The sequence below is a fragment of the Phoenix dactylifera genome, chromosome 4 (genome assembly GCF_009389715.1).
Source record: "Phoenix dactylifera cultivar Barhee BC4 chromosome 4, palm_55x_up_171113_PBpolish2nd_filt_p, whole genome shotgun sequence".
NCBI lineage: Eukaryota > Viridiplantae > Streptophyta > Magnoliopsida > Arecales > Arecaceae > Phoenix > Phoenix dactylifera.
The window spans coordinates 31,506,323-31,534,112 of NC_052395.1; the positions used below are offsets into that span (position 1 = coordinate 31,506,323).

General features: G+C 48.5%; 1 protein-coding gene across 1 annotated transcript; it reads left to right on the forward strand.

The window, feature by feature from the left end:
• On the forward strand, positions 1 to 27,617 carry LOC103722879 (probable tRNA (guanine(26)-N(2))-dimethyltransferase 2). The gene is made up of 12 exons (XM_008813585.4): positions 1 to 428; positions 7,146 to 7,427; positions 7,609 to 7,696; positions 7,790 to 7,911; positions 24,469 to 24,608; positions 24,685 to 24,757; positions 24,851 to 24,939; positions 25,104 to 25,209; positions 25,333 to 25,545; positions 26,216 to 26,410; positions 26,612 to 26,689; positions 27,101 to 27,617. Exons 1-12 carry the CDS (start codon positions 324 to 326, stop codon positions 27,392 to 27,394), a joined length of 1,785 nt encoding a protein of 594 aa, XP_008811807.1. The 5' UTR covers positions 1 to 323; the 3' UTR covers positions 27,395 to 27,617.
• Positions 27,618 to 27,790: the final 173 nt, after the last annotated feature.

Genomic DNA, 27,790 nt, shown 5'->3' on the forward strand with positions numbered 1-27,790 from the left:
CCGGCGCACATTTGTTCATGGGCGAGGTTGAAGAGTTAGGGTTTAAGCGAGAGAAACGGCCGCCTCCCGCTGCATGAGAGCGAGACAGCGAGACAGCGTTTTTACTTTTGAGGTTTTGCTATTTATAGACGCGAAAGATTCGATAGTTTTGGGATTTTGGAATCCCTCGCGTGCGCAATTTTGTAATCAGGGCTGCCTTCAGCCTGCAGCAGAGTCCGTAAAAGCCGAATCTTTCCTCTGTTCTCCTCCCCGATTCTTCTTTTTATCTCTAGTTTCGAAATTTGAATCCAATAAGTCGAGAGGAAACCCCAGAGCTAGCCGTCATGGGCGACGTGGGAGACGAGATCAATGGCTACAAAATCATCAAGGAAGGGGAGGCGGAGATCCTCTTCCCTTCCAGCAACAGCGTCTTCTACAATAAGACACAGGTGCCGGTCTACGATTCTCGTTGGTTTTTCTGCTTGTTTTTGTTGATTTATTCAGTTATTTTTACGATTTTGTGTTTTTTTTTTTTGAGGAGAGAGCATATATTTTTTAGTGTTTTCTGTTGCGGTTATTGTTAAAGATCACGCCTTTTTGCTCGTATTGTTGGTTTTGTCGGCTTTGTGTTGATCTTTGAGCAGTTGGGAGGAAGTTTTTCTCTTTCTTTGCTCGAGAAATCGTCAAAAATTGGATTTTGCTTCCACATCCTGTTACCGATTGATGGGATTTTCGCGACATAGGTGGTTTTGTTGTGGAAAAACCTTTTTTCTAAATGTAGATATGTCAGGTAAGTAGGATGCTTCTTGTTTAGTTGACTAAGAAAAGCCGAGGACTAGTGTTCTTTCTAGTTAAGGAGGCAGTTGAAAAGCTTAAACCTTATTGTGAATTCCTTGTGTTGCTTTTTATATGACAATGAAGTATATATGCCTTCTGAGTAGATTTGGCTGGGAAATTTAGAAAAACTAGTTTGTTCAATAGGCATTTTTTTGAATTAAATGTTAAACGCAAATAACTGCAAAAAAAGTTACAGGTAACTTCACTTTGACTGGATTGTCATGGCTAACATGATCGAGATCGGTGGTACCATTCTGAACCATCCGGTTTGGGGTGTACCAAGCCATTCCGAAGGTCGACTGAAAAGGTTAGCCTTCAAATTGAGAAACCGGCGAGGGAGGGGGAGAGGGAGAAGGAAAAAGAGGAAGAGGGAGGGAGGGAGGGAGGGAGGAAGGGAGAGGGTTGCAGAGAGCGAGGGAGGTAGAGGGAGGGGGGAGAGAAGGCTTTTACAAAGCTCCTGTTCCTCCCCTCTCTCCACCCTCCCTCTCCCTTCCTCTCTCCCTCCCCCTCCCTTCGTCTCTCCCTCTCTTTCCTTCTTGCACTCCCCCTCCCTCCGCCTCTTCTCTCTCTCTCCGCCACCCTCTCCCTCTCCCTCCCTCCCTTCCTCTCTCTCTCTTTTTCTTTCTCTCTCTCCTTCTCCCTCCCCCTCCCTTGTCTGTTATGTCGGCCTACCGGCATAGGTGCTGGTTCTAGTACGGCGGACTTTGAATATGATGATTAGCATCATCAATTGATATGGAGGACATGGACAACAATATGACATGCATCAAAATAATATACATTCTCTTTTTTGTTAGCTCATAAAACTTTCATGATACTGATATGTATGTAAATAACGTCAAGTATACCTCTTTTTATGTGTCAAACTATGTACTTCAATTATTAAGTAGATACTTGAAAACTTAAGCAGTGAATATAGCTTACAGAATTTTGGCATACAATGTTCCCATACCGAGAATTGACCCCACTAGGCTCGACAAAATGAGGTGTCAAGGAATAAGGAGTCCACATGTTATGGCATGTGATTGTTCTAGAAACCTTTGAAGTGTTAAGATGAGATTATTAGAGTCATCTCTAGCCAATATGGTCCTTATCCATACTTCTGACCGTCTTAAAATTATTCCCTCTTTTTTTAAAAAAAAAAATTATCGCTGTTGTACTTAACAATTATTTTGTTATGCTCATTTTGAAGTAACTTGCACCCTTCCTAGGCTACCAAACATTCACCTCCAAATACTTATATTTGCTATGTTCATATAATGTCGATGGGTCTATTTTGGCATGCAATATCCTGATTCATGCCATAAAATTGGTCTTAAATATTTTTAAATTTTTTCTTTGAACTCTGATGGTATCTGACTCTGACATCACAGTCCACAGGCTCGTCACTTATCTTTATATTTTTCATCAATATTTTCATACTTTTGCAAAATAAAATTATGGTATTGGAAACTTTTTCTTTGGGAATATCTTGCCCCTTAATTCTCTAGGACCCTCAACTTTTCCCATTCCAAGCCTTATAGGTACTATTATGAACATAAATGGCATCCTTTAAATAGATTTTAGGAGGAACCATCTATCATGCACAATGTATTTTGTTTGGAATTTTTTGTTAAATAAATGTTAGTGTTGTAAAAAGCAAGAATCTGGTATCTACAGATTAAATGTAATCCTAAAAGAACAGTCTAATCTTGTTAATTAGAGCCCTTTTTATTAATCACTTACAGAATTTTGGCATACAATGTTCCCATACCGAGAATTGACCCCACTAGGCTCGACAAAATGAGGTGTCAAGGAATAAGGAGTCCACATGTTATGGCATGTGATTGTTCTAGAAACCTTTGAAGTGTTAAGATGAGATTATTGGAGTCATCTCTAGCCAATATGGTCCTTATCCATACTTCTGACCGTCTTAAAATTATTCCCTCTTTTTTTTAAAAAAAAATTATCGCTGTTGTACTTAACAGTTATTTTGTTATGCTCATTTTGAAGTAACTTGCACCCTTCCTAGGCTACCAACATTCACCTCCAAATACTTATATTTGCTATGTTCATATAATGTCGATGGGTCTATTTTGGCATGCAATATCCTGATTCATGCCATAAAATTGGTCTTAAATATTTTTAAATTTTTTCTTTGAACTCTGATGGTATCTGACTCTGACATCACAGTCCACAGGCTCGTTACTTATCTTTATATTTTTCATCAATATTTTCATACTTTTGCAAAATAAAATTATGGTATTGGAAACTTTTTCTTTGGGAATATCTTGCCCCTTAATTCTCTAGGACCCTCAACTTTTCCCATTCCAAGCCTTATAGGTACTATTATGAACATAAATGGCATCCTTTAAATAGATTTTAGGAGGAACCATCTATCATGCACAATGTATTTTGTTTGGAATTTTTTGTTAAATAAATGTTAGTGTTGTAAAAAGCAAGAATCTGGTATCTACAGATTAAATGTAATCCTAAAAGAACAGTCTAATCTTGTTAATTAGAGCCCTTTTTATTAATCACTTACAGAATTTTGGCATACAATGTTCCCATACCGAGAATTGACCCCACTAGGCTCGACAAAATGAGGTGTCAAGGAATAAGGAGTCCACATGTTATGGCATGTGATTGTTCTAGAAACCTTTGAAGTGTTAAGATGAGATTATTGGAGTCATCTCTAGCCAATATGGTCCTTATCCATACTTCTGACCGTCTTAAAATTATTCCCTCTTTTTTTAAAAAAAAAAATTATCGCTGCTGTACTTAACAGTTATTTTGTTATGCTCATTTTGAAGTAACTTGCACCCTTCCTAGGCTACCAAACATTCACCTCCAAATACTTATATTTGCTATGTTCATATAATGTCGATGGGTCTATTTTGGCATGCAATATCCTGATTCATGCCATAAAATTGGTCTTAAATATTTTTAAATTTTTTCGTTGAACTCTGATGGTATCTGACTCTGACATCACAGTCCACAGGCTCGTCACTTATCTTTATATTTTTCATCAATATTTTCATACTTTTGCAAAATAAAATTATGGTATTGGAAACTTTTTCTTTGGGAATATCTTGCCCCTTAATTCTCTAGGACCCTCAACTTTTCCCATTCCAAGCCTTATAGGTACTATTATGAACATAAATGGCATCCTTTAAATAGATTTTAGGAGGAACCATCTATCATGCACAATGTATTTTGTTTGGAATTTTTTGTTAAATAAATGTTAGTGTTGTAAAAAGCAAGAATCTGGTATCTACAGATTAAATGTAATCCTAAAAGAACAGTCTAATCTTGTTAATTAGAGCCCTTTTTATTAATCACTTACAGAATTTTGGCATACAATGTTCCCATACCGAGAATTGACCCCACTAGGCTCGACAAAATGAGGTGTCAAGGAATAAGGAGTCCACATGTTATGGCATGTGATTGTTCTAGAAACCTTTGAAGTGTTAAGATGAGATTATTGGAGTCATCTCTAGCCAATATGGTCCTTATCCATACTTCTGACCGTCTTAAAATTATTCCCTCTTTTTTTAAAAAAAAAAATTATCGCTGTTGTACTTAACAGTTATTTTGTTATGCTCATTTTGAAGTAACTTGCACCCTTCCTAGGCTACCAACATTCACCTCCAAATACTTATATTTGCTATGTTCATATAATGTCGATGGGTCTATTTTGGCATGCAATATCCTGATTCATGCCATAAAATTGGTCTTAAATATTTTTAAATTTTTTTCTTTGAACTCTGATGGTATCTGACTCTGACATCACAGTCCACAGGCTCGTTACTTATCTTTATATTTTTCATCAATATTTTCATACTTTTGCAAAATAAAATTATGGTATTGGAAACTTTTTCTTTGGGAATATCTTGCCCCTTAATTCTCTAGGACCCTCAACTTTTCCCATTCCAAGCCTTATAGGTACTATTATGAACATAAATGGCATCCTTTAAATAGATTTTAGGAGGAACCATCTATCATGCACAATGTATTTTGTTTGGAATTTTTTGTTAAATAAATGTTAGTGTTGTAAAAAGCAAGAATCTGGTATCTACAGATTAAATGTAATCCTAAAAGAACAGTCTAATCTTGTTAATTAGAGCCCTTTTTATTAATCGCTTACAGAATTTTGGCATACAATGTTCCCATACCGAGAATTGACCCCACTAGGCTCGACAAAATGAGGTGTCAAGGAATAAGGAGTCCACATGTTATGGCATGTGATTGTTCTAGAAAACTTTGAAGTGTTAAGATGAGATTATTGGAGTCATCTCTAGCCAATATGGTCCTTATCCATACTTCTGACCATCTTAAAATTATTCCCTCTTTTTTTAAAAAAAAAAAATTATCGCTGTTGTACTTAACAGTTATTTTGTTATGCTCATTTTGAAGTAACTTGCACCCTTCCTAGGCTACCAAACATTCACCTCCAAATACTTATATTTGCTATGTTCATATAATGTCGATGGGTCTATTTTGGCATGCAATATCCTGATTCATGCCATAAAATTGGTCTTAAATATTTTTAAATTTTTTCTTTGAACTCTGATGGTATCTGACTCTGACATCACAGTCCACAGGCTCGTTACTTATCTTTATATTTTTCATCAATATTTTCATACTTTTGCAAAATAAAATTATGGTATTGGAAACTTTTTCTTTGGGAATATCTTGCCCCTTAATTCTCTAGGACCCTCAACTTTTCCCATTCCAAGCCTTATAGGTACTATTATGAACATAAATGGCATCCTTTAAATAGATTTTCGGAGGAACCATCTATCATGCACAATGTATTTTGTTTGGAATTTTTTGTTAAATAAATGTTAGTGTTGTAAAAAGCAAGAATCTGGTATCTACAGATTAAATGTAATCCTAAAAGAACAGTCTAATCTTGTTAATTAGAGCCCTTTTTATTAATCACTTTCTTGTTGGTACAGTCCAAGATCACCCCCGCCCCCCCCCCCCCCCCCCAAAAAAAAAAACAAAAACCTAAAATTGAAAGTTTCGGATATATTCCTCACTTTTTTTCACTTGAATCGTCTTTATTCTTTCCTTTCATTAAGTTGTTACTTCTTTCTTGATATGCACATGGCTTGATTCTTAGGTGATTTGTGGATGCAGTTTTCATCGGTTTGTAAAAGGTATTTTTTGAGAACATTACATCTTAATTCAACTGCAGCACTGTGTTGTGAAGTTTAAAGTTCTAGAGGTTTGGCACAAATTGGAAATTATTTTCAATCATATATAATTACTGGCCTAGGCATGTGAGCTTTTCATCAACATGTTGACGGTTGCAATTTAGCTACTCCTCTTTATTGACAACAGATCAAGGTACAAGAGTTGGTGGCTTCATCTGATATGGGTTGAAATGAACAAAGCATTATCATTAGATGGTATGAGAACAGATTTAAGAGGTGATATTAAAACATAGGGTTATTAAAAACTAATGAAATAGTTCAAGTTCATAAATAGATTTTTGGGGGTGGGGGGTTGAGAGGAACTTGTCAGCATAAAATGCATTAATATTCAGCAAAAGAAGAAAACAATTGAAAACAAGAGAAAATTTTATTAATGTCTGAAACAGACTACAGAATTAATTTCAGATGTCTTCTCTTTCTTTTCCCGCTTCTTTGCATGGAATTGGGTGCTATTCATCCTATGCAGAAGTCCTGTACCTCCTAGTTTGCACTTAAATATAATTGCAACATGTCTAGTGATGTGAATCTCATCATCAAAGCAAATAAAGACAAAACTGTTAAACTTTTCCTAGTCCCCAATATTGAGCCTATTCGAAGATGGTTGTAATGGAAAAATCAGGTATAATATATAAAATGAACAACATAGGGCTTGGAGCTGACTTCAAAATAAGTACTCACACCTCTACTGTAGATATGTTTTCATGAACATGCATCAGGAAGGACAGCTGGCACATTTTACCTAGCAATTGAGTCCTTGTTCTATTACTAGAATATCACTTTTGTCTTCATTTATGCTTAATGTTAGCAGCTGGTTAAGCCAATATCTATTTAGTTATTTTAAGTGAAATTAGACTTTTCTTTTAATCCTGCACAGTATTTCAAATTTAGTGGGTAAAGTTGTTGGCGGTTCACTTCATTATTTGCAATGCCTGCAGTTTTTCTTCCTCATTCTTTCCCATAATCTTTCATACCGGAAATGATCATTTTGAACTTTTTATCTTTCTTCCATATTTGTATCATCTTGCTCCCGCTGGTTATGCTAGCAATTGTTTATATCTTGTCTGCGTACAAGCAGCATACTCATTGGGCATGGGATTGACCAACAGCATCTCTTTTGACTGTGATCAGGTTAACAATAGAGATATGTCTATTGCCGTTTTAAGGACTTTTATTGCGAAGCGCAAGGAAGAGCATGCTGCAATGTCGAATAGAAAGGGAAAATCAGAACGAAAGGTGCCCGAGGGAATTCCTTCTAGACCCGCATCGAAGGAGGCAAGCACCACTCAAGATGTAAGGGCAAGTGGATATTGTGAAATGCAGCTAAATCAGTCTCTTGATGAAAAAGAAGAACCAAAGAAGATCGCTTCTTGGAAAGGGCCTGGAGAACTCAAGGAACCAAGAGTACTAGAGGTGAACTAGAAAATTTTATATGCCACTTTTTAAAAATATATGTTCATCTCTTGGATTTTTGTATTGTCATATTCATCACATCTGGAGTTCCTTAATGAGATTCATCCCATGGAAAAACTGTGACCTGTCTTGGATATGAATGAGGTTTTCTTATTCAGCTCGTATACTTATGACTTTGCAGGCTTTAGCTGCTTCTGGATTAAGATCTCTGCGCTATGCCCGTGAAGTAGATGGGATTGGCCAAGTGGTTGCTTTAGATAATGATAAAGGTATCTCCATAATTTTTTCAAAACCTTTTGCTATATTTACTAATGACAAGTATATAGGCTGGGTATTGAACCACAGTATTTGTCTTTTTGCAGCATCTGTGGAAACTTGCAAAAAAAATATAAAATTTAATGGCTCTGTGGCATGTTCAAAAGTGGAAGCTCATCTTGCTGATGCTCGAGTTTACATGCTTATACATCAGAAAGAATTTGATGTGGTAATTACGTGTTCATAATGCAACGGTGATTTATTGCTGCTCATACTTTGCCTTTAAGTTCACTTTCTAGATAGAGCTGTGAACCTATTTTATGGGCTAATATGCAGAGTAATAGAGTTTTACATTAGCTAGTTGGCTTTCTTTTCGAAAAAAATAATTGGATAGGTGCGAAGGACCATAGATCAGATAGTTCTTAGAATAAATGCAATGTTGAGTTTAATGAATAAGAAATTTAAGTTAGAAAATGAGCTTGAATTACAAGATGAGATCATATGTTATTGGCATTAAATGGGCATGATCATTTAATTTTCATTCTTTATTTCTTGAATGGCTACCTTTCGTTTGTCAGCTTCAGCTCCTCACCTTTCCATTGAATTAAATGTGTAAAATAGGCTATATGGTTATTTGTTTTCACTAATTTGATGATTTTAATTGGAAATCTCACATCTTTTTTACATCAAAAGCACACACATAGATCAACACATGCATGATTATAATATATACAACAAAAAGGAATCGAGACACTAGAATGATAAGGCTTGCTTGTGATGTGACACAGTTAAAGCAGGGCTCTTCTTATCAGTTGCATGAGTTCTTGGTTCAAGCTGGCATGGACTCTTAACAGGTCAAGCATAAGATAATTGCTTTTGCAAATGCCACCTCCAGACATATCATCATGTTTTGAGCTTCAAAATGTTATAAACTTATAATCATAAAAAATGTCAATTTTTTTGATATTTGAATTGATATAAGCTGCAAAAACACATGAGCAACCTATGAGTGTCAGATCAGCTTTGAAATATGTATTTGCATGAATAGAATGGATTAATGGGTGTCAAAGCATGCCTTTAAGTTGGGTTACCTTTTAAATTCAAAAAAGCTTTTTCCCTCTTGTAACCCCTAGCAAATGAGGATTTGGATCTTGACTTGGAAGTGGACTAGAGCTTTAAATCAAATTGATTGCTTCCACTACATGGAATGTGCCATTTAGTTCACCAGAAGTTATCACATCTCCAAACCAAGAGTTAGTTACAAAGAAGGTATCTATGTGTTATATTTACAGATTTATTTCATAAGTCATGCGCTTCTGTAAAGATAATGATTTCATGCCGTAATTCATTAGATGTTGTAATGAATATGAACTTGCTAGCATGATTGCAGGCCATGCATGATGCCCTCATGGTTGGGACTTCCTGAGTAATCTCTATATTTATCAGGAAATAAAATGAGGTCATGGGACTGTTACTTTCATGAACTTTCATTGTTGCAATATTATTATCTGGCCCCTGTATTGTGAAGAACCTCATGATCCTCATATATTCATTGAGTGGTTCTGAAGAAAAACATGCATGCAGTAGTTGGCCTTGGGTGCGGGAATTTTCTGCAGATCCTGCGGGTATATTTGGCTGTAGTTGGTAGATCTCGTCTTGGGTTAGTGGATTTCATGCTTGGACCCATGTAATCGTGATGGCTATTGGAAACATGAAGGAAGAAAGGATTATTATTTTGATTTTAAGGTTAGAGCAAAGTTTGCCTTGCAAAAGGGTGACCATGTTTGTCATGCATTGACAGCCTATCCGAAATTTGAAAGTACAAAGAAGGATCCTCGTTGTAATAAGGCATAATGCAAAGCCTAAGGCTTCGGCAATGGGATACAATAAATGAAAGAAAAGAGGAAGTTTGAGAATGACAGATATGTGATGAACTCATGAACATGTCATGGAATGCTCAAGGTTGGCTAAGATTACCTAGATTAATCAACAAATTAGTTGAAACTAATCACTCTTGGTTACATGCACATCTAAATCCCACTAAAAGAATGTGGGATACCGTAAGAAGATCACCTTCTAGGTGCTCTTGTTGCCAGTGATATTCACTTAATTTCATAGACCATTCTGGGAGCTTGTGTTTTCCTCGTGACACAAGGTTTATCTAATTCTCTTTAATCAAGAGCTAACTCACTGTGTTAATGCTTTAAATTGTTTTTCTAGTTGCTTGATTTTTTTAACTTTGTTGGAAGTGAATGAATGGTTAAGCTGTTCAAGGAGTGTAGGCAAGTAACAATACTCGAATATATTTGTGAGAATGTAGGATTTCATGAAAGTGGGATGGATGTGAAGGTCCCTTAGCTGGAACTATCAACTTGAGACGTGCATTGTGGCAAACATCTCATGGTCAATCATTGTTGATCAGTTATAAATATCTGTAGTTTTTTATCTATTGTTCTTGTTATGGGGGAATTGAGCCGCCATGCCCCACGTGATCGGCACGCGTATCCAGGAAAGCTACTGTCACTCCGACCCCGAGTCGGACCTCCTCGGCTCCGCAGCCCGACCCCGGGTCGGCTGCCCTATGATCCAGCACTCCGACCCCGAGTCGGACCTCCTCGGCTCCGCAGCCCGACCCCGGGTCGGCTGCCCTATGATCCAGCACTCCGACCCCGAGTCGGACCTCCCCGGCTTCGCAGCCCGACCCCGGGTCGGCTGCCCTATGATCCAGCATTCCGACCCCGAGTCGGAGATCTTTTGATAACGACAGGCTATTCTCCAGAGGCACGCCGCGGCCTCCTGCTCCACTACTCCCTGCAACGGCTGTACCCGATGCTGCCCACGATCTCCTGTATCGACCGTACAAAGCGGAGCTCCACTACGCCCTGCCATGACCGTACCCGGCGCTGCTCCACGACGCCCCGTAACGGCCATGTCAGTGGCCATTCTATCGTGCCCCACGACGACAAACCCCCCTGAGAGACCTCCCAGCCAGGCATATATGCGGCTGGGGGGAGAAGGGGGGGGTAAGCAATACCTCCCAGAGCACTCTCTCCCACTTGTGATTATCATCTCTCCTCCTCCAATCTCCTCTGACTTGACCGTCGGAGGGCCATCACCACCCTGGTGGTGGTGCAAGGCTTGTTTGCAGGTTCCTTGGCGGAAGGTGGAGCGCAACCAGCACCAACCAAGACAACTCAGGCGGAACCCCGTTCACACCGTCGTGTCAATCGTTCTCGGTTTGGACCACCAGCAACAGTTGGCGCTAGAAGGAGGGCACGAATCTCAGAACGATCGTAATGGCACGGCGAGGTGGTCGCGGAGCTTCCAATGCTTCCGGTCGCGGAGCCTCTCGCGCCTCTGGCCGGGAGGCTGCTGCGTCCCCAACACACTCTCAGCAGCATTCCACCGCTTCTCCTCCCATTCAGACGGTCGAACCTGCTCAGTTCGACCAGCTAGCCCAGCAGGTTCGCACCCTCGCGGAGGCAGTGCAGAATCTGCAGGGTGTGATCTCTCGGGTGCCGCAGCGAGCTCAGGAGCCGCTGCTCCCCGAGCACTCGCCTCTTCCTCACAACCCGCGCTCCTTCCTCTCCCATGGAGAGGAGCGCCGGCGCGGGGAGGATTCTCGAGTGCGGTCCATTCTGCCAGGACCTTCTCATCGGAGCTGCGCGGGGTACGAGAGGCGGACCCGGGCGCGTTCTCAGACACCCCAGTCCTCGAGGGGCCCGCACTCCAGTCGGTCCCCCTCGCGCCGCTCCTTGTCTCCCACCCACCGGTCGCGCTCCCTGGACCGGCGGGTGGACGATCTCCACAGACAGCTCCAGGTCCTGAAGGGCCACTCCAAAGATCCCTTCGCCGACTTGGAAATCTCCTCCCAGCCGGCGCTTGCCTCAAGGATCCTGCGAACCCTAAACCCGCCGGGGTTCAAAATGCCGGCGATCGAACCCTACGACGGGGCGGCGGACCCACGGGACCACGTGGAGAGTTTCAGGACTCTTATGCTCCTCCATGGAGCATCGGATCCTCTCCTCTGCAAGGCCTTCCCGGCGACCCTCCGCGGCCCGGCAAGGGCGTGGTTCGCCGGCCTGGAGGCTAATTCCATCCAGTCCTTCCACCAGTTCACCCGTCTCTTCATCAGCCATTTCGCCGTCAGTAGCCGGCGAAGACTGGTCTCCGACTCCCTCTTCGATGTCCGGCAGAACGAGGGAGAGAGCCTGCGGGATTATCTCACCCGCTTCAACAAGGCAACACTGGAGGTCCGGAATTTGAGCCAGGAGGTGGCTCTCTCAGCCCTGAAGCGAGGCTTCCGGAAGGGCAGACTCACCTTCTCCCTGGACAAACGTCTGCCGCGGAGCTTCCCGGAGCTGTTGTCTCGGGCAAACCAGTATGCAGACGCCGAGGAGGCAGCCTCCCACCGGAACAAGGAGGCCGCCGAAGCCCCTCTAAAGCCCGGGAAGAAAAGGCGAAAAGAGGCACCCCAGAGGAGGAGCCCGACGCCTCAACGCCGGCGCAGAAGCCCGTCACCAGCAAGGAACCACGGCGCCACACGCCCTCGTTCTCCGCACCGACGCTTCAACCGGTACACCCCACTCCTGGCCCCCCGGGCCCAGATCCTCATGGAGGTCAAGGGGCGGGAGGACCTCCCGGTTCCGAGGCAGATGAAGAAGATCCCTGGGAGGAAGCCTTCTCGGGCGTACTGTGAGTACCACCGAGACCACGGCCACGATACCGAAGACTGCTTCCAGCTTCGGGACGAGATCGAGGCTCTCATTCGCCGAGGACGTCTCGGTCGATATGTAAATGACCGACGTCCCCCCGCAGACCCGCGTCCAGCCGACCCGGCCCCTCAGGAGCCTCGGGAGCAGAATCGACCCGTTGCGGGAGTGATCCACACCATCACTGGGGGCTGCTCTCGGCCCGTGAGGAACGCAGGGGGCTCGGCGGAAGTATCAGGAGTGGCCGTCGCGAAGAGGCAGCGGGTCGGAAATGTAATCACTTTTTGTGATGAAGATGTAAAGGGGGTTCAGACTCCCCACGATGACGCCATGGTGATCTCTCTCACTATGGCGGACTATGATGTAAGGCGTGTTCTTGTGGATAGTGGAAGCTCAGCTGATATTTTGTATTACGAGGCCTTCCAAAAGATGGGCTTTTCCCGACAATTGTTGCACAAAACATCCACCCCCCTCATAGGATTCACTGGAGACGCTATCTCGGCCGAAGGTGTCATCGAGCTGCCTGTGACTGCGGGCATTGCACCCGCAGAAGCCACGGTGCGGCTCGGGTTCTTGGTCGTCCGTGTCCCCTCGGCCTACAACGCTATCCTCGGACGACCCGGACTGAACGCCCTTCGCGCGGTGGTTTCTACCTACCATTTGCTCATGCGGTTCCCCACAGCGGCCGGGATTGGAGAGGTCCGAGGTGACCAGCCGACCGCACGGCAGTGTTTCCTAGCAACTCTCAAAGGGAAGAAGCCCATGGAGGCCCTAAGCGTCGAGTCACTTGACGCCAGAGACGAAGTGGCCTTGCGGCACGGGGAGCCGGCCGAGGGCGTAATCGAAGTTCCCCTCGAAGAAGGCCGCCCGGACCGCACGGTCCGGGTCGGTGCCAATCTCGACTTGGAAGCTCGGCTCCGGTTAGTGGAATTCCTCCGAGCCAATGCAGATGTGTTTGCCTGGTCGGCGGCCGATGTACCTGGGATCGACCCGGAGGTCGTTTCTCACGCCCTCAACGTCGACCCGACCCACCGACCGGTAGAGCAAAAGAAGAGACACTGTGCCCCGGATCGGATCCGGGTGGTCGACCAGGAGGTAGACAAACTCTTGGAGGCAGGTTTCATAAGAGAGGTGAGCTACCCCGAGTGGCTGGCAAACGTCGTACTTGTCCGGAAGGCGAGCGGGAAGTGGAGGATGTGCGTCGACTACACCGACCTGAACAAGGCGTGCCCCAAGGATAGCTTTCCGCTTCCACGGATAGACCAACTGGTCGACGCGACTTCCGGATATCAGCTACTGTCTTTTATGGACGCCTTCTCCGGCTACAACCAAATAATGATGGCTCCACAGGACGAGGAGAAAACTGCCTTCATAACAGACCGGGGGCTGTACTGTTACAAGGTAATGCCCTTCGGTCTGAAGAACGCTGGCGCCACTTACCAGCGCCTCGTCAATAAAATCTTCAAGGAGCAGATCGGCCGGAATATGGAGGTGTACGTGGACGATATGCTGGTAAAAAGCCGCCATGCAGACCAGCACATTGCAGATCTGGAGGAGACTTTCACCACCTTGCGAAAGTTTCGCATGAAGCTAAACCCAGCGAAGTGCGCTTTTGGTGCTTCGGCCGGGAGGTTCCTCGGTTTCATTGTCAACCAGCGCGGGATCGAGGCCAACCCGGACAAGATCAAAGCCATCCAAGATATGTCCCCTCCGACCAAAGTGAAGGAGGTTCAGGAGCTCGCTGGAAGGGTCGCCGCGCTCGGACGATTTGTGGCAAAGTCGGCCGAACGCTGCCAACCATTCTTCAAGGTGTTGAAGCGCCCAAAAGACTTCCTCTGGACGGCCGAATGCCATGCGGCGTTCGACCAGCTCAAGGAGTACATGGCGTCTCCTCCCCTGCTGTCCAAGCCGCAAGAGGGGGAGATGCTCTACCTTTACCTGGCGGTCTCCCCAACCGCAGTCAGCGCAGTACTGGTTCGGGAAGAGGCAAGACTTCAGAAGCCTGTATACTACATCAGCCGAGTCCTCCGGGATGCCGAGACGCGGTACACGAAGGCTGAGAAAATCGCCTTCGCGCTGCTGACTGCGACCAGGAGGCTTCGCCCCTATTTCCAGGCTCATTCTGTCACCCTTTTGACCGATCAACCACTGCGGCAGATTCTCAGCAATCCAGAGAATGCAGGACGGCTGGTGAAGTGGGCAGTAGAACTTGGTGAGTTCGACATCCGCTACCAGCCCCGACCAGCCATCAAGGCCCAGGTACTCGCGGACTTTCTCGCTGAGTGCACTGTGCAGGAGGCGGAACCTAAGCCGCCGGAGACACCCAGCCTCGATCTCCCGATCTGGACGCTCCACATTGACGGGTCGTCGAACCCTGAAGGTGGAGGGGCTGGGCTGGTCCTCACCAATCCCGATGGAGTGATAGCCGAGTATGCCTTGAGGTTCGGATTTCCAGTGACCAACAATGAGGCGGAGTACGAGGCCCTAGTCGCGGGACTCAAACTCGCCAAGGAGCTCGGCATCCGGCGTCTGAAAGTCTTCACCGACTCCCAGCTGGTGGTCGGGCAGGTTCGAGGGGAGTTCGAGGCGCGGAGCCCGACCATGCAGAGCTACGTCCGGAAGGTGCAAACACTCATTCCCGACCTCGGCAGTGTTGACATTCAGCAGGTCCCGAGGAGCGAAAATGCCAGGGCCGACAGGTTGTCCCGCCTAGTGGACGCAGACGCGCACAACTTGTCGAGGGCAATCTACCTGGAGACCCTGGATGCCCCGAGCATTGACGGGGCTGGAGCGGTGATGGCAATTGATCCGGAGCCGTCTTGGATGGACCCGCTCGTCGCCTACCTCGCCGAAGGAATCCTCCCTGAAGACGAAGATCAGGCCCGGCGGCTTGTAAAGAAGTCCGCCCACTACGTACTTTATGAAGGGAGGCTGTATCGGACCTCGTTTACCGCCCCCCTCTTAAGGTGCCTCCGCCCCGCGGAAGCGGCCTACGCCCTCGGCGAAGTCCACGAAGGCATCTGCGGATCGCACTTGGGGGCTAGGTCCTTGGCGCATAAGATCATGAGGCAAGGCTACTATTGGCCGACCTTGATGGAGGACTCGAAGGACCACGTGCGGAAATGCGACGCCTGCCAGCGCCACGCCAACGTCCAGAGAGTCCCCTCTGTCCCCTTGGCGCCAATCACCGCGCCCTGGCCCTTCGCACAATGGGGAATGGATATCCTCGGACCATTCCCCGTCGCTTCGGCCCAGCGGAAATTTTTGATTGTCGCCATCGACTACTTCACCAAGTGGGTGGAGGCAGAGCCACTGGCCACCATCACGGAGGCACAAGTCCGGAAGTTCGTGAAGAAGAACATCATTGTCCGATTTGGAGTACCTCGGGTCCTCATCTCGGATAACGGTCGACAGTTTGATAACAAGCACTTCCGGGACTTCTGCGAGGAATTTGGGATCGAGCATCGGTTCACATCCGTGTCGCATCCCCAAACCAACGGCGAGGCCGAGGTCACAAATCGGACAATCCTCCAAGGTATCAAAGCGCGGATCGGCCGGACGGGGCAAGCTTGGGTCGAGGAACTCGAGAATGTCCTTTGGGCGTATCGGACCACACAACGGACTCCTACTGGAGAGACGCCTTTCAGCCTAACCTATGGCACGGAAGCCGTTGCCCCCGTGGAGCTCGGACTCCCCTCGCCTCGGGTGGCCGCGCACCGACCCGAGGCCAATTCAGAGCAACTCCGAGGGAACTTGGATCTCTTGGAAGAGGCAAGGGAAATGGCTCAGGTACGGATGGCAATGTATCAGCAGAGGGTGGCCCGATATTACAACTCCAAAGTCCGACCGAAGCTTTTCAGAATTGGAGATCTGGTGCTGAGGCGAGCTAAGGCATCTCAACCTACGGAAGGTGGGAAGCTAGCGCCAAATTGGGAAGGCCCGTATAAAGTTCGTTGGGTAAACCGACCTGGCTCCTACCAGTTGGAAGCCCTAGATGGCCGAGAAATTCCAAGGGGCTGGAATTCCGCTAACCTGCGGATGTATTACCAGTAGAACAACAAGGCCAGAAAGACAATTTAAAAAGGTGCAATACTTTTCATTTCAATAATTTCTGGTTACAGTGGCGTGCTCGTGTGATTACAAGGAATTCCCAGAGGGGAATTAGGGAGTAAAGAAAGTAAAGAAGAGGTGGGGACCCAAACCCTCAACCCAGGGCGGCTGCAGTCCCACCAGAAGTGGGTGCTTCTAACCGGAGGCGCCATCCAGCACCTCACCAAAAAGAGGAGGAGCCGCCGCAGAAGAAGCTCCCGCTGCCCCCAGGGGAACGCCGCCTCCAAAGGATATTCCCATCTTCCCCAGTGGTAGGAAAGAGAAGGGATTCGAGGGGGAAGAGTATATGGAGGCGCGGTCCCGGATTGAGCGTCCGGCGCAGAGCTCAACCGGGAGGCTGAACTTCAAGGAGGGGAGATGTGATCCCGGATGAAACGCCTAGAGCGGAGTTCCGCCGGGGAGACCCTCCTTGTTGATCCCAGATGAAACGGCTAGTTGGCTGAAGTTGTAAGGGGAGCGCCTCCCCTTTCCTTCGACAGGAGTCTCTCAGTCATATGCCAAGGAGGAGGTCCGCGATCCATGGCAACCTGCAGCTCCGGCTTAGCAAATTCCATCGTACCTGCACCTGTATTTATAGCCAAGCTGCGGCCCCCTGGTAGTTCCGATACGGGTGGCTCCAATAAATGCAGGCGCACTGAATCCGGAGCCGTTCCGGCTCCCGAGGCGTATCTCCCCGCGATTTCCTAAGCGTCATTCTCCTTAAATCGCATTCTTTGTGCAGGACGATCCGGGTGACGTATACCCCTAGGTCCACGTGTCTCCGCTCGCGCCCAGGCCGCATCCTCCTCGAAGAACCCGCGTATCGCGGCCGCTCAACTAACACTCCTCACCAGCAGCAACTGGCGATCCGATTTCCCAGGTAACGCATTAATTAGCGTTTAATACCCTTCTCGTGTTCCCCCCAGGCAACGCTTGGAGGAGAGGAGAAACACGGTCGCGGCTGGGCACAGAGAAACCCCGATGGGCGGCGAGCGACAAGTGGCCGACCAACGAGTGGAATGTCCCGAGGCTCGGCCCTCGGATGCCTGGCTAACCCGATGATCATCCCGGGAGCAGACTAGCCGGAAGCCCCGACCGGTCGCCTCGACTTGCGCCAGCCTAGGCCGACCAACGAGTGGAATCTCCCGAGGCTCGGCCCTCGGATGCCTGGCTAACCCGATGATCATCCCGGGAGCAGACTAGCCGGAAGCCCCGACCGGTCGCCTCGGCTTGCGCCAGCCTTGGCCGACCAACGAGCGGAATTTCCCTGAGGCTTGACAACCCTCAGATGCCTGGCTAACCCGATGATCATCCCGGGAGCAGACTAGCCGGAAGCCCCGACCGGTCGCTTCGGCTTGCGCCAGCCTTGGCCGACCAACGAGCGGAATTTTCCTGAGGCTTGACAACCCTCAGATGCCTGGCTAACCCGATGATCATCCCGGGAGCAGACTAGCCGGAAGCCCCGACCGGTCGCCTCGGCTTGCGCCAGCCTAGGCCGACCAACGAGTGGAATCTCCCGAGGCTCGGCCCTCGGATGCCTGGCTAACCCGATGATCATCCCGGGAGCAGACTAGCCGGAAGCCCCGACCGGTCGCTTCGGCTTGCGCCAGCCTTGGCCGACCAACGAGCGGAATTTTCCTGAGGCTTGACAACCCTCAGATGCCTGGCTAACCCGATGATCATCCCGGGAGCAGACTAGCCGGAAGCCCCGACCGGTCGCCTCGGCTTGCGCCAGCCTAGGCCGACCAACGAGTGGAATCTCCCGAGGCTCGGCCCTCGGATGCCTGGCTAACCCGATGATCATCCCGGGAGCAGACTAGCCGGAAGCCCCGACCGGTCGCCTCGGCTTGCGCCAGCCTAGGCCGACCAACGAGTGGAATCTTCCGAGGCTCGGCCCTCGGATGCCTGGCTAACCCGATGATCATCCCGGGAGCAGACTAGCCGGAAGCCCCGACCGGTCGCCTCGGCTTGCGCCAGCCTTGGCCGACCAACGAGCGGAATTTCCCTGAGGCTTGACAACCCTCAGATGCCTGGCTAACCCGATGATCATCCCGGGAGCAGACTAGCCGGAAGCCCCGACCGGTCGCCTCGGCTTGCGCCAGCCTTGGCCGACCAACGAGCGGAATTTCCCTGAGGCTTGACAACCCTCAGATGCCTGGCTAACCCGATGATCATCCCGGGAGCAGACTAGCCGGAAGCCCCGACCGGTCGCCTCGGCTTGCGCCAGCCTTGGCCGACCAACGAGTGGAATCTCCCGAGGCTCGGGCCTCGGATGCCTGGCTAACCCGATGATCATCCCGGGAGCAGACTAGCCGGAAGCCCCGACCGGTCGCCTCGGCTTGCGCCAGCCTTGGCCGACCAACGAGTGGAATCTCCCGAGGCTCGGGCCTCGGATGCCTGGCTAACCCGATGATCATCCCGGGAGCAGACTAGCCGGAAGCCCCGACCGGTCGCTTCGGCTTGCGCCAGCCTTGGTCGACCAGCGAGCGGAAGAATTTCCTGAGGCCTAACCCTCGGATGCCTGGCTTAGCGCCGGAAGAATTCCCTGAGGACTAACCCTCGGATGCCTGGCCTAGCGCCGGAAGAATTCCCTGAGGACTAACCCTCGGATGCCTGGCCTAGCGCCGGAAGAGTTGCCTGAGGCCTAACCCTCGGATGCCTGGCTTAGCGCCGGAAGAATTTCCTGAGGCCTAACCCTCGGATGCCTGGCTCAGCGCCGGAAGAGTTTCCTGAGGCCTAACCCTCGGATGCCTGGCTTAGCGCCGGAAGAGTTTCCTGAGGCCTAACCCTCGGATGCCTGGCCTAGCGCCGGAAGAGTTTCCTGAGGCCTAACCCTCGGATGCCTGGCTCAGCGCCGGAAGAGTTTCCTGAGGCCTAACCCTCGGATGCCTGGCTCAGCGCCGGAAGAGTTTCCTGAGGCCTAACCCTCGGATGCCTGGCTCAGCGCCGGAAGAGTTTCCTGAGGCCTAACCCTCGGATGCCTGGCTCAGCGCCGGAAGAGTTTCCTGAGGCCTAACCCTCGGATGCCTGGCTTAGCGCCGGAAGAATTTCCTGAGGCCTAACCCTCGGATGCCTGGCTTAGCGCCGGAAGAATTTCCTGAGGCCTAACCCTCGGATGCCTGGCTTAGCGCCGGAAGAATTTCCTGAGGCCTAACCCTCGGATGCCTGGCTTAGCGCCGGAAGAGTTTCCTGAGGTTTAACCCTCGGATGCCTGGCCTAGTGCCGGAAGAACTTCGGGAATCAAAAGTCAGCAAGAAGCAACCAAGAGCTAAAAAAAAAAAAGAAGACGAGGGCGAGATGAAGAAATATTCAACGTGCATTAATTTTCAGGGCCGAGGCCCATACAATTGGGCAAAACGCCGACATACAAAAATAAAAAAGACAATGGAAGGTACAAGAGGTCAGCTTGGAGGAACTCCCGAGTCGGGAACGCCGGGCTCGTCCGCGGGAGGTAGGGAAGCAGCAGGAGAACCAGCAGGCGATGGCGCCGGAGAGGAGTCCAGGAGGGAGATCTCGCTCAGGTCAACTTCGGGATACTTAGCCGACACCCTTGCCAGGCCCTCCTCGAAGCCCAAGGTGAAGGCTTCGGCCCCCGCGTCCGACGCGTCATGGACAAACTCGTCAGACTGGCGATAGGTCCGCACTGCCTCCGACATATCATGGGCGAACTCGGCGGACTGGCGATAAGCCTCTACCGCCTGACGCCCGATTTCCGCCCTCTTCTCGGCCAGCTCCGCCTCAGCTCGCTCCATAATCTGAGCCTTGGCCTCCAAGACCTTCGCCACAATCCGGCCTTCGGCCTCAGAGGAGACCCTCAGCAGATCAGCCTGAGCCTCTTTATGCTTCGCCTCGGTAGCAACCCGAGCGGCCTCGGCTTCCTTCAGGCGCGAACGGAGCTCTTGGACGTCCGTGCATGACTTCTCCAGGGCTGACTCCAGTTCGCCTAGTTTGGCTTCAAAAGAGCGGATTCGGTCGCAGGCGTTGTCGGCAGACCGCTGGGCCTTCTCGATAGTCCGCGATCTTCCGGGACTGCTTTTCAGCCCGTTCCTCCGCCTTCTTGACCCTGCTTTCGAGGCCCGAGGCAGCTTTGAGTTGCTCCCGAGCCTCTGACAGTTGCTCCTCCAGGGCGGCGAAGCCGAGTGCCCGCTCTTCGGCCTCCCGGAGCCTCGCCTCGAGGTCCCCGGTCGTCCTGCCTGCCGCAGCCCGGCCTCCCTCTTCCATTGCTTTCAGCCGGTCCTCGGCCTTCGCCAAAAGCCCCGCCTGTTCCTTGTAGCACTCCTCCAGACGGATCATGTACTGGGCGAGCTAAGAAATAGGAAAAATAAGGGAGTCAGGCGGAGAACAACAGAGCCAATAAATGGTGAAAGACGGCCAGAAGAACACTCACCGACATGAGACAGACGCAGCTGGCGGCCCCAACGTCAGAGACATCCAACTCCCGGACCCGCCGACGGTCCTTCTCCAGCAACACTGTTTCGATGAGATTTCGGGCGCCATCGGTAGTGAAGGCAGACCTCGATTTCTCCCCGGAGCCGGATGGTGGTTCTGCAGCCTTACCCTTATCCATCGCCTGGGGAAGAGTCCGACTGATCGCGCTCGGGGCGGGGGTCGCCCCAGGAATTGATAGGGTCCCGCTCGGCCGGGGCCTCGGCGCGTCCCTCCTCGAGTCATCAGGAGCCGACCGAGTCGAAGGCCGGGTCGGGGACCGATCACGTCCGACCCGTCCGTCTTGAGCAGGCTCAGGTGGCACCTCCGGAGTAGCGGCAACCTTACCACCGGAGGGCTGGTACAGCGTCAGCTGCCGGTCGGTGCCCACGACATCTCCCTGACCGGTGGGCCCGGACTCGTCGGTCGGCATCGGAGGTATCTCCTTACGGGACTTCTTCGCCGGTGGGGCCCCGCTCGGAAGAGCTCGTTTCCTCCTCCGGACTGCTTCCAGCAGGGACGCCCTACCAACAGCCTTCGACTTCACCGACCGCATGACGTCGTCGACCTCTGCAAGAAGGACGGGATGGTCAGGGACTGAGAAACCGAAAGGAAAAAGGAACGAAAGAGAAGAAAAGAGCTAAAGAAACGATGGCGGACTCACGGTCGGTGGGGACTGAGCTCAAACCGACGTTCACCAAGGTATCCTCAGAAATGAGGCGGCCCACCGGGGGAAGCTGGCCCTCGGCGACCAACCCCTTCAAGGCGGCGACGCCCTCGGATTCCTCCCTCGACAACTTCGACAGGCCAATTGGGGACTTCACCGGCGTCCCCCAGATTGCCCTGATTTCCCAGGAGGGGTCTGCATCAACGAAAAAGAAGCGCTCCTTCCAGTGGTGAATGGAGGTAGGACCCTCCTTGACAAGGCTGCACCCTCGCCGCGCTGCGAAGCACCACCACCCTTTGTCCTGGGGGTGGCCGCTCAGGCCGTAGAGCTCCCAGAAAACGTTCAAGGTGGCGGGAATCGCATGCAAGCGACAGAGAACCTGGAAGACCGTCAGAGCACGCCACGAGTTCGGCACCAGTTGCGTCGGTGCCATTCCTAAACCCCGGAGCACCTGTAAGACTAGGTCTGAAGGGGGAAAGCGGAACCCGGCTTGGAGGATGCCCTCATTGATGGCGATCTTCCCTCGGGGAGGATGAGACATCCTCTCCTCAGGCCCTGGGAGCGTGACATTGCAGGCCTCGGGAAGGTGGTACCGAGCCACAAATCCGTCTAAGTCCTCGGCGACCAGTTTTGACTTGATGCTATCTGCTCCCACTTCGCCCATCCCTAATGGCCAATCTACGGTCAGGACGGGGTCAAGAAGGAGGGAAAGGCCGGAACGACTGGGGTGCACTAGTACAAAAAGAAAAAGTATGAAGAGCTCAAAGTAGAAGAGTGGGAAACTCACTTGAAGAGGAGGAAGAACGGCTCCGAGAGCGTCAAAGGAAAAGCAAGCGAACGTTTCGGCGGCAACAATGGTAGCGCAAAGGAGAAACTCGAAAATGTCCGTAAAGAAGAAGACGGACGGGGGAGGGCCCCCGATTAAATAGGCGAAAGGGCAAGTGACACCTCGATGACGCCAGAAGACGCCTGGCCGCCGAAGGGTCGCTCGCACCCCAAAGGCGAATCGACACCATTAAGGAAGGATGTCCGCCGAAATCCTCAGGTTGCCAGGTCAGCAGCAACCGCCATACGCCATAAAGAAGGCGGGAAGCTTGAAGCGCGCGCGCCTCTCCGAAGGATGGCGGCAATCTCGAAACATCACTCCCTTCACCTGTTCCCCTTCTGGTTCCAGGCTCGGAAGTGGGGGGCTACTGTTATGGGGGAATTGAGCCGCCATGCCCCACGTGATCGGCACGCGTATCCAGGAAAGCTACTGTCACTCCGACCCCGAGTCGGACCTCCTCGGCTCCGCAGCCCGACCCCGGGTCGGCTGCCCTATGATCCAGCACTCCGACCCCGAGTCGGACCTCCTCGGCTCCGCAGCCCGACCCCGGGTCGGCTGCCCTATGATCCAGCACTCCGACCCCGAGTCGGACCTCCCCGGCTTCGCAGCCCGACCCCGGGTCGGCTGCCCTATGATCCAGCATTCCGACCCCGAGTCGGAGATCTTTTGATAACGACAGGCTATTCTCCAGAGGCACGCCGCGGCCTCCTGCTCCACTACTCCCTGCAACGGCTGTACCCGATGCTGCCCACGATCTCCTGTATCGACCGTACAAAGCGGAGCTCCACTACGCCCTGCCATGACCGTACCCGGCGCTGCTCCACGACGCCCCGTAACGGCCATGTCAGTGGCCATTCTATCGTGCCCCACGACGACAAACCCCCCTGAGAGACCTCCCAGCCAGGCATATATGCGGCTGGGGGGAGAAGGGGGGGGTAAGCAATACCTCCCAGAGCACTCTCTCCCACTTGTGATTATCATCTCTCCTCCTCCAATCTCCTCTGACTTGACCGTCGGAGGGCCATCACCACCCTGGTGGTGGTGCAAGGCTTGTTTGCAGGTTCCTTGGCGGAAGGTGGAGCGCAACCAGCACCAACCAAGACAACTCAGGCGGAACCCCGTTCACACCGTCGTGTCAATCGTTCTCGGTTTGGACCACCAGCAACAGTTCTTATTTGGTTAAGATATGCTTACCATGTGCTGTTCTAATTGCATAATCAAATAGGTAGATTTCTCTACGATCAATTAGTCTTCCCAGCGTAATGGCAGTGTCTGTATTACATGTAACTTAGCATGCCCAGGAAGATGGTGCTAGCATGCCCAGGAATCTGGCACCATCTTCCAGAGGATTCAGATTTGGAGCTAATCATAAATGCTTTGTTCTATGTAGCCAGCCATAGACAAGGGATTAGGCTTGCTTGCAAAAGCCAGTATTGCTTAGGCTTCTCTCAGCATTTTTTTAACAAACACAACTGATGCAGTGTTACACTACAGTAGTCCTTCCTCTTATAAATGATTTACCAATATGACCAAAAAATAAAAAAAACAAAAGAATGCACAAACATGAAGGATTTCTTCAGATAAATTGAATAAAATCTTGTCCAACAGGTTCATTTTTAAAAAAAAATCTGAAGTCAACACTCTTTTGGGTTCAAAGATTTTGATAGAAGAGAAAGTGAGGAAAGAATCAGAAAATCCCTCATTGGGGTTGGAGAGAAGCGAAGAGAAAATCCCTATTCTGCTTTTTATTTCTTCCCGGAATTGGGGAGATTTGGAGAGAAGAGAAAAAAACTCTCTTTCTCTTCTTTTCTCTTGTGTCCAAAGTTCTTTCTTTCTCCTCCTCTTGTCCCTTTCGTTCTCTCCCCCCTAGGTATCCTAACAAGGTGGAAATATGACTTATATATGACATTACAATTCCAGATTTTAGATGTTTTGGATGTTGATAGTGTAGCTTTTTTTCCCTCCAATCTATCTCTTCACAAGAGATCAGTATTGTCTGCGTACTAAATACTAGAGTGTTTTTTGGCATGCCTTAATTTGAAAGTTTTCTTCTGGCTGTTCTTTCAGGTTGATCTTGATCCTTATGGATCACCTTCTGTGTTCTTGGATTCTGCAGTACAAGCAGTTGCTGATGGAGGCATCTTAATGTGCACAGCTACTGATATGGCAGTGCTCTGTGGGGGCAATGGGGAGGTCTGCTATTCCAAGTGAGGTTTTTAACACGTACAAACAAAAGTTCTCCATTGTTTAGTGTGCATACTAATTGTTATATATGAACATCAGATATGGTTGCTACCCTGTGAAAGCAAAATATTGCCATGAAATGGCATTGAGGATCCTCCTTGCCTGCATTGAGGTACTTCAGTATCCATCTTCAGATTTCCTTTGGTCAATTCGATTGGTACTTAATTAAGATTTGCTTACTTTCTCGTGTTCCCTTCTGATGCAGAGCCATGCAAATCGCTACAAGCGCTACATTGTTCCCATCCTCTCTGTGTCGATGGATTTCTATATTCGGGTTTTTGTTCGGATATTCACGTGTGTTACTTTTTCCCTTAATTGTGCATTGAGTCTCATTTTCTAGTAAAGAATTTGATTTAAACTTTTTAAGCAGTTTATCATGGTCACTTGCTTAGGATACCATGTATTTAATGTATTCTATAAAATCAGGTAACGTAATATGCTTGTGAACTAATATGCAGATCTGCAAGTGCAATAAAGGACACTCCTCTTAAACTCTCCTATGTATATCAGTGTGTTGGTTGTGATTCTTTTCATCTCCAAAGTCTTGGAAGGACCACCACTAAGGTATGCTTGTGGTTTATAACATCTCAGCTTCTCTTGAGATGACATTTTAACCATAAGAATTGGATGTCAAATTTTTATCTACTGAGAGCTTTTGTTTCCTTTTCCTTTTTGTGGTTTTCCAAGAATAACAGTGTGAAATCTGCACCGGGTTTCGGTCCCGTGGTTCCCCAAGCGTGCAGTGACTGCGGGAAGAAATTTAACATGGGTGGACCAATATGGTCTGCTCCTATGCATGATCAGGAATGGGTACTTTCTATCTTGGCAAATGTGAAAGCAATGAAGGACAGATATCCTGCGTATCATAAGATTTCTTCAGTGCTAACAACAATATCAGAGGTATGAACTTCACAATTCTTATTGGTGATGAATTCCATGCCTTTAAACTATGTTGATGACTAGGATTGAGGTGCTGGTGCCTCATTGGCTGGCACAATATTTGCAATGGCATGTGCATGCGCCAACACGTAGCATGTGGCAGCACTCCCTTGGCATGGCATGGCAGGAACCTGCTCAGCATGGCACAGCCTGCAATCCATGAATGCTAAAACGTTGCTATGCATTGTTTGTAAAACTCTTATAGCATTGGGTGTACTTCGTAGAATTCTTATAGCACTTATGGTGGTACATCAATCAAATCCTTTTGAACTTTGCCAGGAGAACTTTAGTTGGATGGAAATTGAAAACTCAACTCAGCTATGCCTTAATATGGTTTTAGCTCTTTTAGACCAGTACTTTTTTTCCATCCAGAGCAAATATTTCATTGTCATCTCCTTGCAGTTAACTTGATCTTAAGGGTGCACTTTCATGATTTCATCTTATGATTAGCTTACCACTACCAAAGATTAAAAGCAGGTTGCTAGCTTCTGTTTAGAAATGCTGGACAGATCTTTATTATTGGTTCTGTTAAGAAATCTCACGCTGATACTACTATAACTTGCTGTCATTGCTCTCTCTCTCTCTCTCTTCAAGTGAGTGCCCATTTAATATCAATGTGTATATTATGCAGGAATTGCATGACGTTCCTCTCTTTCTCAGTCTCCACAACTTGTGCGCCACTCTTAAATGTACTTCCCCATCTGCAGTCATGTTCCGGTCTGCAGTGATCAATGCTGGGTATCGCATCTCAGGCAGTCACGTGAATCCACTGGGCCTCAAAACTGATGCCCCAGTGGAGGTTATATGGGACATCATGCGCTGCTGGGTAGGCCTTGGGACTCTTTTTCCCTTGCATATCCAAAGTGTTCTCCGTGCTGTAATTTCTTCGTTGTTTAGTGTTTCCAACATCATATGCTAGCTCATATTGTTCATTTTTTATGTATCTGTGGGGATGGCATATACATTTGGATGTGTTTAGTGTTTTTTTTTTTTGTACTTAATTGTGGTCTGGGTGTATTGTTTGTAGGTCAAGAATCATCCGGTGAAAGCACAGCCACCAGATCAATCATGTTCAGTGATCCTCTCCAAAGAACCAAAACTGCAAGTATGCTCTGATCCATAAACTCATTGCAGTTCTTGACTTCTTTCACTTTTCTTCTTCCTGTCTGCTGTTCTATCTCGCATTGAATTTCGAGAAAACTTGATGTTAACCAGAAGCCTAAAATGCCCAGAATGGTAATCATTGGAAGGTTATGGATCTACATGTAAGTTAAATGAAGATTTTGTGTCAAAACTAGAAACTGACTGCCACTTTTGACGCAACAAATTGCTGCCCGATACCATTATGGAGAGATCGGAAGTTCGACATAGACACAGTATATGAAAAGCTGCATTGACATGGGATAGTGAACGTATGCCATGATTTGCTTCGGCTGAACTACTTCAGAGTAGCCTCACCAAGTTTAGGCTTTGTCAGAAACTCATGGCTATGTCTGCCTTTTTTGTTGTTGGACAGGCAAATTTTGCCCGAGCGGTTGCTTCACTCAGCAAAGCACAAGCCAAGAAGGTGGCGCGGTTCCTTCCAAATCCCGAGAGCCACTGGGGCCCTAAGGTCAGGGCTGGCAGGAAGATCACAAGCAAGCATGCTTCTCTGTTGGGTCCACAGGTTGTTGATGGATCTGTTGGTCATGAAGAAGAAGATGGACCATCTCACCTGATAGCACAGGAAGATCCTCAGATCAGACCTGAGAGTGATGACCCTGCTACGAAGCGTATTAAGACTGATGATTGTGCTGCAAACCAATCATGACGCCGGCCTTCATGATCAATTGTGTTATTAAAGAGACCGAAGATCATTTCGCTAAGTTATTTTTGAAATGTGTATTTGGCTGTGTGATGGCTAATTATATCTCTTGTGAGCAGTAACCATGACTAAAGCTTGCTTGATATTGTTGTTATATTTGTGTTTTTGTTTCTTTATAAGTTAGTGAAATCTCACATATAGGTTGATGCTGAAGATAGCATTTGCAATATGTCTAATCTTTGCTTTCATTTTCGTTTTTTTTTTATTGGAAAGTAACTAATCTTTGCAACTAAAAGCTTTATAGTTTTTTATTTTTCTTTTTGACTGGTAGGGGTTAATTTTTATCTTTTACCATATACCCATCCTATCTCTCAAGAATCAACACCAACTGAAACCTGAGTC